The 13563-nt window shown below is 43.6% G+C and overlaps 1 protein-coding gene across 1 annotated transcript in view; it reads left to right on the top strand.

Moving 5' to 3' along the window:
- LOC122814149 (flavin-containing monooxygenase 5-like) overlaps positions 1–13563 on the top strand; it is a 704592-nt gene that overhangs the window by 340237 nt on the left and 350792 nt on the right. Inside the window, exon 5 of the mRNA XM_044086762.1 lies at positions 11032–11231. Coding sequence (XP_043942697.1) covers positions 11032–11231 — 200 coding nt within the window. The remainder of the gene's footprint in view (positions 1–11031; positions 11232–13563) is intronic.

The raw sequence follows: 13563 nt of genomic DNA on the forward strand, positions 1-13563 counted from the left end.
TCCCCTAGAGGCAGAGGGGGAAACTCACAGGGAAGACGCTCCTTTCGGGGCAGAGGGGGTCCGCGTTACCAGGGTTCCAGGGACTCTTTTTCTGGCCAACCCTACCAGCGCTCCTGAAGAGCGGCCCAACTCCTTTCCTCTGGAGGTGGTTGGGGGTCATTTCTCCTTGTACCCTTCGGCCTGGCTAACCATCACCACCGATTCTTGGGTGCAAAGGATTATAACCAGAGGTTATCATATCCCCTTCGATATGTCTCCTGTTCCTTCAAAAAAATCTTCCCAACATTCCACCCAGTCAAAGGGAAGAAGCAGCAGTAGAGATAGGCTGCTAAGAAAGAGAGTCATCCAAAAAGTCCCTCCAGACCAGATAGGATCCGGATTCTACTCGACTATATTTTTGGTGCTAAAGAAAACCGGGGACTGGAGACCAATTTTGGATCTCAGTGTATTGAACAAGTTTGTGAGAGTACAAAAATTCTGGATGATCACAATACAGTCTATCCTCCCGCTTTTGGAAAAAGGCGATTGGATGTGCTCGATAGATCTTCAAGATGCGTACTACCACATAAAAGTGGACAGGCCATCAAGAAGATTTCTGTGCTTCCATGCAGGAGCCTGTCACCACCAGTTCAGAGTACTGCCCTTCAGACTCTCTACAGCCCCCATAGTGTTCACAAAGTTCATGGCAGTCGTCACAGCTCACTTGCGACTTCAAGGATTCCAGGTGTTTCCATACCTAGACGACTGGCTCATTTCCGCCCCCACCATACATCTACTGGAAGAAGCCCTGGCATACTCTCTCCTCGTTGCACAAAGGCTAGGCATAACCATAAACTGGCAAAAATCCAATCTCACCTCATCTCAGTCGACAGAATTCATAGGGGTTATCTTGGTCACAAAGAACTGCAGAGCTGCTATTCCAGAGCACAGACTTTTAAGGATAAAGCAGCAACTGATTCCAATCCTTTCAAGGGAGAAATCCACGGCTCACTCGGTTCTACAGCTGTTGGGTTCCATTGCAGCCTCCATCACCATTGTCCCTCTGGCCAGGTTTCACATGAGGCTTCTACAGTGGCTACTGCTCACCCAATGGTATCCCTTTCAGCATCCTCTTTCAGCCATGATTCGAGTAACCCACAGGTGCAAACAGAATTTAAATTGGTGGATTGGTGGATGACACACAATCTGTCACAATGGTCTCACCCCTTCTCCCCGCAGCAACCCAAGGCCACAGTGACCACGGACGCCTCCCTGATGGGGTGGGGGGGGCTATGTCAGGTACAGACAGTCCAAGGCACTTGGTCCGAACTGGAGGCCCATCTGCATATAAATGTTCTAGAGTTGAGGGCGGAGCTTCTGGCATTGCAAGCATTCCATCCCCTGCTGCCGTATGGGACAATTGCAATTCAATCAGACAACATGGCGGTGGTCTGGTACATCAACAAGCAAGGTGGAACCAAATCTAAGTCCTTTTGTCGAGACGCCTTGAGGATATGGCAATGGGCGATGGCTACCAACCATTTTCTTCTAGCAGGGCACATTCCCGGGAGTTCCAAAGTGATAGCAGACAGCCTCAGCAGGTGCATTCTTCAACCTCACGAGTGGTCCCTGAATCCCTTGATACCGGCGGAGATCTTCCACCGCTGGGGGCGTCCTTGCTGCGACCTCTTTGCATCCCCAACCAACTACAAATGCAGCAACTACTTCTCCCTGATTCCCCCTCTGGGACAGTCGCCCAGGGACACTGTAGTCCACGATTGGCCCTCGGGTCTTCTTTACGCATTCTCACCCTTTCTCCTCATTCCCCAGTTTCTGAAGAAAACCCGTCAGTTGAAGAGCAAGGTGATCCTCATAGCACCATATTGGCCTTGACAGATTTGGTTCCCTTTCCTTTGGCCTCACCTACTAGATCAACCATGGATTCTCCATCCAACCCCGGAATTGATCTTACATCCACAGAACCTGATTCATCCCATCCTGAACAGCCTGAAGCTCACAGCTTGGCTACTCCAATTCCCTTGATTGCCAGGCAGAATGATCTTTCTTTACCAGTACGTGACATTCTCATTGCATCTCATAAGTCTTCCACTAGAATTATTTATCTGAGCAAGTGGAAAAGATTTACCTGTTGGCTGAAAGATAAACAAGTAGATCCCTTCTCAGCACCAGTGTCGATAATACTAGACTATCTGGCCGACCTTTTCCAATCGGGTCTATCGGCCCCTACCATTAGAGTTCATTTGGCTGCAATTTCTAATTTCCATGAGGGTGTCCAAGATTCCTTTCTTATGTCCCACAAATTGTGCAAGACCTGAAGCCACCTTTTAGAGAACCTATTCAACCACAGGATTTATCATTAGTTCTACAAGCTCTGACAATGCCACCCTTTGAACCAGCAGCTTCTTGCGACCTCAAGCATTTGCCATGGAAAACCTTGTTTTTGGTCGCCATTACTTCTGCCAGACATATTTCTGAGCTTCAAGCTTTATGTATCAAGAGTCCATACTTGATTTTTCATAGAGACAGAGTGTCTCTGAGAACAAATCCATCATTTCTGCCAAAAGTGATTTCTGAAATGTCCATTAATCAAACCATTGAATTGCCAGTTTTCTTTCTCAATCATTCAAACAGAGGAGAGTATTGCCTACATACCCTAGATATCCACAGGCAAATCCGTTTTTCGTAAACAGGACTAGGTTCTTTCGTAAATCTGACCAGTTATTTTTGGCCTTTTCTGGACCTAGATTAGGATCTGCTGTTGCAAAGGTCACATTAGCTAGATGGTTGAAGGACTGTGTGACCTTCATTTATACACAACGTAATATCTCGTTGCCTACTACCATGAAAGCTCATTCAACAAGGTCGGGGCAACTTCTGCTGCCTTCCATGCCAGAGCTTCTTTACATGACATCTGTGCAGTTGCAACTTGGGCTACGCCTCATACCTTCATCAATCATTACAAATTGGATTTGGTCTCCAGGAGAAGAGCATCTTTCGGTTTTATGGTGCTCAGGAATGTCATTCCATGAGAGCCTCCCAGGAATAGAGGTAGCTGGGGATTCTGTCCCATGTGTAAGGCATGAACGAGGATTAACAATATCAGATAAAGAAGTTATGTCTTACCATAACATTCCATCTGTATTGTTGATCCTCATTCAGTCATTACGACCCTCCCTCCTTCCCCCTCCTGTGGCTTGTAGTGGATCTCATCATCCGGTTCTCTTAGGTTATTTGACTAGAGGTAGCCTCTACCTTCTTTTGACTTGCAAACTCAATCTGAGGTAACAGGGAGAGGGGGATTATGGGTAAGAGTTTAGCTTGAGAGTTTGAAGCTGACGTGAGCTTGGAAAATTGCTGGCTCGGTTCCGAGGTCGGAACCGATGCCCATGCGTAATGACTGAACGAGGATCAACAATACAGATGGAACGTTATGGTAAGACATAACTTCTTTTTATTGACCATTTGGGAAGTTTTTCCATCTCTTACAACTTTCTGGTTTAAAAGCCCACGTCTGTGCTTGTTTCCCACCTTTCTTGTAACTACTCTAGTCCAGATACAGATTTGCTGTATCCAGGACTGTTTGTAAGCTTCCAAGCAGTGCCAAAGTCTGCTCTTAAAATTTTCCCTTAGATCTAATAGTTTTCTCCTCTCCTGCACTTTTACTAGCTTGTTAGTTTAGCACTTTACTAGACTTCTTGTAGCAATTATTGTAGCACAAAAAAGTGCTACCAGCACTAAACGTTCTACAAGGAAACCGCTCCAGTACTTATTAATGCCCACTCTCCCAGGCATGTATAAAATCGGTTCCCTGTGCTTTCTCTTATTAACCTGGTGAACTTGGGCATCCTGAGGCAATGTAGCAACTGCCTCATGTGCACTGACAACCCTCTCCTCTTACCCCCCAACACTCAGACTTGTGAGAGATGCACTTATATATCCAAACTGGAAGCCATGCACTCCCCAGCCAAGACCTGAATAGCTAGTCAAGAGGAGAAGGTCAACACTTGCACCACACCACACCACATGGAACACATAGCCCTCCACAACACACACCAGCATTGCCTTCACATAAAAACACAAACCACACACCCACCTTTGCGGAGGCTCTTAATAGAAATCTAACCAAACAGCAGAGACCTCCAAGGCAGAAACGCACTTGACCACCTCAACACAACACTAACCACGAGACACATAACTCTCCTAAACAGTGTGCCACTCAACCAAAGCCCCTGAGGCAAAACAGCATGCCCAACACACTAGTCATAGGTGACTCAATAGTGAGGCACACTGATGTCCCACTCACTAGGTTGAATAAGGAGAAAGTAACAGTCTGCTGCCTGTCAGGCGCCAGGATTTGCCACATAACTCACGCTCTCAGGTCCCTCAACAACAGGTACAAATATGACTCTATCATTGTACATGTGGGTGTGAATGACCTGAGACGTACCTTCCAGGACTAAATGAAAAGAGACATGGAGGAGCTCTCAAATTATGTAGCCCAGGCGGGTATGACCCTAGCTCTGAGCAGCATCCTACCATCACCCAGAATGATACCACAGTACAAGCAGAATGTGATTGATTTCAACAATTGGCTAAGTTTCTGGTGTCATTCTAAGGGAATCCAGCATCTGTCTGCCTGGGATGACATGATTGACAGACCTCAATGCTTTGCCAGAGATGGCCTGCATCTGTCACCCCTGGGCTTCCGGATATTGGCCAAGGCTCTTGCCATCCCTATAGTGCCTTTTTTAGGCGGTGTTCCAAAGACCAAATTACCACCATAACAGCTACAAAGTACTCCTTAAAATGGAGAGCATCAACATTTGTGCTGTTAGAGACCTGGTTCAAGGCAGCAGAAAGCACCCCTGCACTACCAGGCTACAACTCATTCCACACTTTTCGGCCCCAGAACTTGGACCTAAGCTCCAAAGGCAGTGGCGTTTCCATATTCATAAAGGATGCGCACACCTGGTAGCCCAACAATAACACATCTGAGATACTTCAGGTGCAACTAACATTGGATAAGACAGCGATTCAGGTCGTAGCCTGCTATAGGTCCCTAACCATGTCCCAAGATTCACACTCCACATTTCTAAGCACCCTGTAGAATATTAGGGTCCAATCTAACACTCTCATACTGGGCGACTTCAACTACCCCTCCATTAGCTGGGAAAACTACTCCTATACCAATACACTTGCCCAACGCTTTCTGGAATTCATTAATTCCAGTGCCCTGGACCAGCTCATTCTTAACCCCACTAGAGGTAGCAACATCCTTGACCTGGACATTACTAACATGGGCGACCGTTGCTCTACACCAGTAGTCAACTCCTCCCTAGTTAGATCCAGTCACAAGCTAATCACCTTGGAAATCCACCCCCAACAAAGGTAACCACCATGAAAAACTTCTCCAAAGCTAACTTTGGGCTCCTAAAAACAGAGATGGCTAACTTGACGGCACCCTTGCAAATGGAGAATAGTTGCATGACCGCCAAATCATACACCATTGCACTGTATAAACATGTACACAAATGCATGGATCTCACCATACCCAACAGAACTAAGATGCTCTCCTCAAAAAAAAAAAAAAGGAAGCCACTCTGGTGGGCCCTGCCATAAACAAACTCTACAACAGAAGGAGGAAACTGATGCGGAATAATGTGAAGTCCCAAGACTGGAAAAACTCCCTTAACAGCCTCAACAAAAGATTGAGATCCCTCATCGAATCCTGTAAAGCTAGCTATGAAAACAGAATTGCAGCAGATAGTAAAGACAACCAGAAGGCCTTCTATAGTTATGTAAAAAATCTCCATGGCAATACCCAGATTTGCTCTGAGCTACTGCTCAATAGTACTTCCTATACTGAGCCAACAGATATTGCAAACATATTGGCGGACAGATTCAGTGCTAACTTTAACCCCCCCCCCCCAAGGATCAATCAAGATACCAGTAGATTGGCAGGCACCCAGTATTACTGCTGCACAGGTTAAAACAGCACTGTCCAAGGCCAAGAATAGACCTTTTATGGGACCTGACAGTATCCCTGGCTGTGTTCTACATGAACTACAGAGTGAACTGGCACCTCACTTGTGTGCCCTGTTCAGTCACAGCCTCACCTCAGGCTTTGTCCCTACCGAATGGCGCACTGCTACAGTCATCCCTCTCCACAAAGGAGGAGCGACTACAGACCCCGGGAACTATCGCCCCATTAGCCTGACGAGTCTGATATGCAAAGCTATGGAATGCATCGTCATGGACATAATAAACAAGGATATAGGGGATCTCCAAACTCTGGAGATCATGCCTGCTCAACTTGGTCGACTTCTTTGAGTCAGTCAGCAAACTGTGGATGAAGGTAAGGTGGTTGATACAGCCTACCTTGATCTGGCCAAGGCCTTTGATACCATTCCGCACTAAAGAATCATAGAAAAACTTACTAAGCTAGGCATCAACCCCTATATCACTAGGTGGGTTGCAGACTGGCTCACAGATAGAAGCCACAGTGTGAAAGTAGCTGACTCAAAGTCAGATTGCCGACCAGTCACGAGTGGAGTCCCACAGGGTTCAGTCCTGGGTCCTCTCCTGTTTGGTATCTACTTCTCTGAAGTCCTGGCCAACACGAAAGGACTCTGGCTGACAAAGTTCGCAGGTGATTGCAAGTTGGGAGCTATTAACTCCCCAAGTGATGTTGACATGCTACAGAAAGGCCTCAATGAGACCAACAACTGGTGTCAGAACCATGGCTTTAAGCTCAATGCCAAAAAATGTCTTCATCCCCTTTTAGAAATACCCAGTTCCCTTGAATTACCACATTTATGGTAGTCCACTGAACACAGAAGGCGTTATAAGAGATCTGGGAGCACAGGTTAACAGCAACCTGTCTTTTGACCACCACATTGCCACTATGGTCAGAAAGTCCTTCTGTGTGGCACATCTCATTACTAAGGGTTTTGCATCCAGGAAGAAAGAGGTCATTGTCTCCCTCTACTCTTCCCTCATTAGGCCAGTCATCGAGTACAATGCCCCATTTGGCATGTACCTCACTAGACACCTGCAACAACTGGAGAGGCCGCAAAAATACCTCACAAAGAGGATCCTAGGCCTTAAACACTTGTCCTATATGGACAGACTCAAAAAACTCCAACTGTTCTCTGTCTCATATTGCCTGCTTAGAGGCAATCTCTGCTTGACTTACAAAGCTATGTCTGACCCAGCTGTGTTAGAAATGCTACATCTAAAGAAATCCCAATCCCTCTGCACCACACGCTGCAGAGACCTCAACCTCATTACCACAAGCAACAGAACATGCTGGAGGGATAGGTTCATAACCCAGAGACTGTCCATGCTATAGAATAGACTTTCCATACATGTCAAGCACAGCACCTCACTGGCCTTCTTCAAGAGAAACCTTGATGAGTGGATGGGAAATAGAAAATTCACGCCGGGGATCACTCTACTGGCTCTACTCGACAGAGGCACTAGGAACTAAGGTTGGGTGGCACGATGCCAGGGTAATCCTATGGGCTAGGCTTGTAAAGGCTCCAGGGCCCTTAGCCTAGTACAGCCTATGAACCTATGAATAAAATGCTTTGTGTTACCGTGCATTTCCTGAAAGATAGGAAGACTGAAACTTAAATAGCTATTATTTAGTGAATTATTTTCTCACTGATTTGCCAGAAAACCACAAATTTTAAGAGAAACAGACTAAACGTATGAGCCAAACATTCCAGACATTCTGTGAAAATCTGGACAGTTGAGAGCTGTACTCAACTTGCATCACAAGTGGTGGTATGGGTAGAGAATTCAGGCCCTTGTTTCTTGTACCTAAGGTACAGAGTTTGAGCCTGAATAACACTAACCACAGGTATACTTAACAGGGGCATTGCATACACGCACACGGAAATGAAGCAGCAAAGTCATTCTTACTTGAAAAAACACACAAAATTCTGTCTTGGCAGCACCTTACTTGAACAGAGAAGCAAATGGGTGTATTATTTTAACTGTGCAGGTAGAACAGGACATCTGTGTGACAATGCAGACACAGTCATGATGCGACATGTGACCGGATCGAGGTGATGCTATGGGACCGTTCAAAACACTGGGTGGACCAACCCTCTCGCTCCCCCCTCCCCCTTAGCTACACCAGTAGTTTCTTGCCCCCCCCCCCCATTCTATGGGTTCTGGCACCCTTCAAACACATAATGAGAAAATTGAAAAGCAACGTAATTAAATAAAAAAATAAAAATTGCGCCCTTTATGAAGCTGGCCTGTATGGCGCCCTAGGTGGTTGCCTAGTTTGCCTATGCCCAAGGCCGGACATGCATAGTGGTAGTAAACTGAATAGTGCAGACCAGATTATTCTATTCCCAGTAATGGACCCTAGCTTATCTTCAAGGATTCCCAGGCAATCCCATGCCATTTGAGAGATAATGTGTCTAATTTTGAGTCTTCCATTGGGCTTCCTAACAATGGGCTGTACATGTCACATCTCAAGAAAAATGGACCCAATAGGCATCCTTATTAGGTGCATAAACTAGCACAAGTGATTCCTTTTTACCTTGAGAAGCAGCACCTCTACTCCTGTGTTCTTCTGGGTTGCTGGTCTCCTAAATCTCTATGGAGACTCACCCTTTCAACACTCCAAGCAATTTCATTTCTCAGCTTGTTTCCATGATTTCATCATTTAAATACCTAAACACGTGGACTACAAGTAAGGATGGGCACAGAAACTGACCGGTAAAGTAAGTGTTTTTGTCATGTTACTGTGCTGTCTCGTCACCATCATGCTCCAATATGAGTCCTTTAGCACTGCTCCTGATACTGCTACACCCATCCACTGGCCGGTACCCTGATCCTTTCTGCCCTCATTCATGAGCAAAGTTCTGAAATGTTTGAAGGTTTGAGTTTAAACAAGTACACAAAGACAAAATCCCATATAAATTAGAAAACAATGCAAAGTCCAGGGATTTGGACTTAACCACATATGCAGAGACCAAGCATGCAGTGATATGCTTTCACCTGTCTGTGTTGAATAGTTTGCTGCTAGGGATTTCCAGCTATAAAGGCACTGTGGAAGTATATAGATCTAGGGGATGGAAAACATCCAGTCAATCATTCTTAAACAGGCATCTTCCTGACTCATTTCTGTCTATTACAAAGTTAGTTAATTGTGAAATCCATGGCTTATCCTTTTTGCTGATTGGACTGGGCTATACTAACTGGTTCAAACATGAGGCTGTGTTGCTGTCTTTAACACTTCTTATTGTACAATAAAGGTGAATAAATGGAGCTGTAATGTTCTTGACTCCCCTATAGCAATGGTGTTGCATTTCCTGCATGATAAGTATCGGGTACATTTTTTTTTATTACCCAGTTATCCCCACCTAACCTAATTTTCATTTTCCATACAGCTTCCCAGGATTGGTACTTGGTATGAAAACAATTCACTGAAGCCTTGTGTTTGTTTAATTTGCAGGGATTATTTCTCTTTTCATAGTCTATTGCAATAATTGACAATTTCATAAAATCCAGTAATGGTAGTTTATAACAGATAACATCCTGGTTCTCTAAGACTCCAAAGGGGCAGAGATTCTAGTACACTGTACTGCATATATGGGAGTCACATTTCAATTCATTATGATTTTATATATTGTACTCCTTGCTTTATGCTGCTCTGTTCCAGCTGTTATTTTTGCTTCTCATACTTTTGTTTCATATGTTCCGTTCTTCCCTTGTCACTGTAAATGAAATGATGGTTTAGAAAAAATTATTGGTAAAAATAGAAAATAACTACAGAAGTTACAGTACTGTTGCACCTTGTCACAGTGGTACAAATCTAACTTCTATAAACTCTGTACATGTAATCATATACTAGCATCCTAAAAACATGTTTGTTTAGTCTTTTATTATTTTATTGCATACTTTATTATCAGTAAAAAGTATAAGAAAAATCTAGCCAAGCTAGTATTTCCACTGTGTGATTCCTTAAACCTCTTGTATTAGAGGCACATGGGATATATGCAAATTACCCTTAAGAACATCAGGTGTTTCAGCTGTATGGTGATTCTGAATGCCCATGACTTTTTCTTCTTTTTAAGCCATTTAATGGACAAAGTCAGGCCAATGAAGTCAAACCCCACTAGCTGTGGATATGCATGCTATGGCGTTGTTATAGCCTTATCGGCAGAGCACAAGTGAACTGTTTGGCTAACCATTGGAAACACAGGGCTGTTATACACAGCTGTTGTCCATTACCATTAGGGTGTCTGCAAAATATCTCAACTAACAAACCAAAACAATGAGTACAAAGATCACACAGAAAAACTAATAAGTAAAAACTACAAGAAAACTCTAGTCAAGCTAGAATTTCCACTGTGTGATTCCTTAAACCTCTTGTATTAGAGGCACCTGAGATGTATGCAAATGACCCTTAAGAATATCAGGTGTTTCAGCTGTATGGCGATTCTGAATGCCCATAACAGCCCTGTGTTTATAATGGTTAGCCAAACAGTCCACTTGTGCTCTGCTGATGAGGCCATAACTAACAAGGCCGAAACATGCATGTCCACAGCTAGTGGAGTTTGGCTTTATTGCCCTGAATTTGTCCAGTAAATGGCTTAAAAAGAAAAAAAAGTCATGGGCATTCAGAATCACCATACAGCTGAAACACCTGATGTTCTTAAGTGTCATTTGCATATATCCCATGTGCCTCTAATACTAGAGGTTTAAGGAATCACACAGTGAAAGTTCTAGCTTGGCTAGATTTTTCTTGTAGTTTTTACTGAATTTATTTACCTTTTTACTCGTACTTTTATCAGGAATGCCTGTTGTAAGATATGCTACTTATTTACTTGTAGCCCAGACAGCTGGATTAATTTACAAAGCAACACACAGCAGAGAGGCTGTTGGTAAAATTGTCAAACAGATAGTACAACCAAACCAAAAAGAGGAGTTAACAGTAATATTAATACTACAGACCAGATTTCTGTGAGCAGTTTTTAATCATAATTTTTCTTTACAACTTTTGAGCAGGTGTTTCTAAGTACAAGAAGGGGAGCATGGGTAATAAGTCGAGTCTGTGACAATGGCTATCCCACTGATATGTCAAGCATCTCTCGGTTTTCTAATGCCATCAGCCATATGCTGCCACAGTCTCTGCTGTGCAGTTTGTTGGAAAGAAAACTGAACAAAAGATTCAACCACAAGAATTATGGCCTGCAACCCAGACACAGGTAAGATATTGTTTTACTGTGAGATTGCTGGGAATCATAGTACAATTCACAACAGTGTATTTTTGTTAATTAAGTTTAATTCACTTCCATCTTGCACTGTACTGACTATTGGAAGGGACTCATAAAGACTGACCTACTGCCAGCTGTGATATTGAGAAAAGATAAGTGTCTATTCTCATTTTTTGTCTGCATTCTGATTTAATATCTCTGTAATCTGTACAACTGTACTTATTCTTCTCTTGTATGTTATAACTGTATATTCTCTTAGTGTTGACCTCAGTTGTAGAGAAATCCTTTGTCTGGAGGCCTTGTCTGTTTTCTTAATGGCAGTAAGTTTTCAGAACTGGTTTCATCCAGTCAAAGTATTTCTGCATCTGTAGTGTTTGGTTTCTGTCCTGTGTTTTAAATCAGGTATACCTGTTGCTCAGGCTGCTGCAGAAAGACTAACCTACTGTCAGCTGTGATACTGAGAAAAGATAAGAGTTCATTCTCATTTATTGTCTGCATTTTGATTTAATATATCTGTAATCTGTACAACTGTACTTATTATTCTTGTGTGTTATAGCTGTATATCTTAGTGTTGACCTCAGTTGTAGTGAAATCCTTTGTCTGGAGGCCTTGTCTGTTTTCTTAGTGGCAAATAGTTTAAAGAACTGGTTTTATCTGGCCAAAGTATTCCTGCATCTGTATTGTTTGGATAATTAGTATTGTTTCTGTCCTCTGCTTTAACTAGCTAGTGTTTCAAGTCGGATATACCTGTTACTCAGGCTGTTGCAGAGAGACTGACCTATTCTCATTTATTATCTGCACTTTTGATTTAATAGCTCTGTAATCTGTACAACTGCTTTTACTCTTATTGTTGTGTGTTATAGCTGAATATCTTAGTGTTGACCTCAGTTGTAGTGAAATCCTTTGTCTGGAGGCCTTGTCTGTTTTCTTAGTGGCAGAAAGTTTACAGAACTGGTTTTGATAGCCGTTTCCATACTTTAAAAGTGTTTTTTCTGTTGTATCCGTTATATTTTTTTTGGGGAGACAAAAGATATCTTCCTATTTCCCGCCTTTCTAACCTAGAAAAGTCCGGTTTTCAGATATTTGCTAGTACCTGGACTGTGTTTAAGCTTTTGTGTTGCCCATACCTTACTTGGATAGAAGGAAGTTACTCTGTTCACCAGTGAGAGTGGGGAGCTTTGAACAGCCTACCTGTCCTTGGAGGAGTGGTTTCAGCCCAGAAACAGCAGTTTTATTGGCCATTTTGGGCTAATTGCTATCTCTTTTATTGTGCGCTTTTGCGCATAGCGCAGCTGCAGTTAGCTAGGGTTAAACTATCCCTGGCTCCACAGAGTCTTCTCTTCAGTTTTTCCCTTAGTACTAGCCAGTTCTTTCAGTTTTAGCACTCAAATCAGCGCTTTCTGACCCGCACTTGATCAAAAAGTGACAGAAGCACTAACAAACTACAGTAATCGATCCTCCACATTTGTTGTAGGGAACAGTCAAACTACTCTCCCCCACCAGCTTAACAAGAAAAAGTTCCTGAACCCATTCAGACAAACTAGAAAAAGTTCCTCAACCCATTCAGGCATATCCAAATGCCAGTTCCCAGTGTATTCTCCTGTCAACCTGATGAATCTGGGCATCCTGAGGCAATGTCACAACTGCCTCATGTACACAGACAACCCTCTCCTCCTACCACATGACACCAAAATCTGAGAGAGATGCACTTACAAAACCAAACTTGAGGCAAAGATCTCTCCAGCCACGACTGGAATAAACAGTCATGAGGAGAAGGAATCAACCTGCAATACTATACACAGACCCACTACACTTGCAACTGCAAATCCTACACATAGATACACAAAAACATACTCGGAGGCTCTAAAAAATCTGCAGAAACAACAGAGACCTCCAAAGCAGACACGCAAGCAACCTCCACCCGCAAACACATCACAACCATAGTCAGGCACACTGATGTCCCACTCACCAGGCTGGACAAAGAGAAGGTTATTGTCAGCTGCCTGTCGGGCGCCAGAATCCGCCACATCATGCAGGCACTCAGGTCACTCCATAATAAGTACAAATATGACTCTGTCATTGTCCATTTTGGTGTGAATGACCTGAGATGTACCTCCCTGGACTACATGAAAAGAGATATAGAAGAGCTCTCTGGTCATGTAACCAAGGTAGGTATGGCCCTGGCCCTGAGTAGCATCTTACCGTCACCAAGAATGATATCCCAGTACAAGGAAAAAATGATAAATTTCAACAATTGGCTAAGCTTCTGGTGTCATTCAAAGGGGATCCAGTATCTGTCTGCCTGGGACGACATGCTCGACAA

This window comes from Protopterus annectens, chromosome 10.part0 (assembly GCF_019279795.1).
Source record: "Protopterus annectens isolate FY-2018-M chromosome 10.part0, PAN1.0, whole genome shotgun sequence".
Classification (NCBI taxonomy): domain Eukaryota; kingdom Metazoa; phylum Chordata; order Ceratodontiformes; family Protopteridae; genus Protopterus; species Protopterus annectens.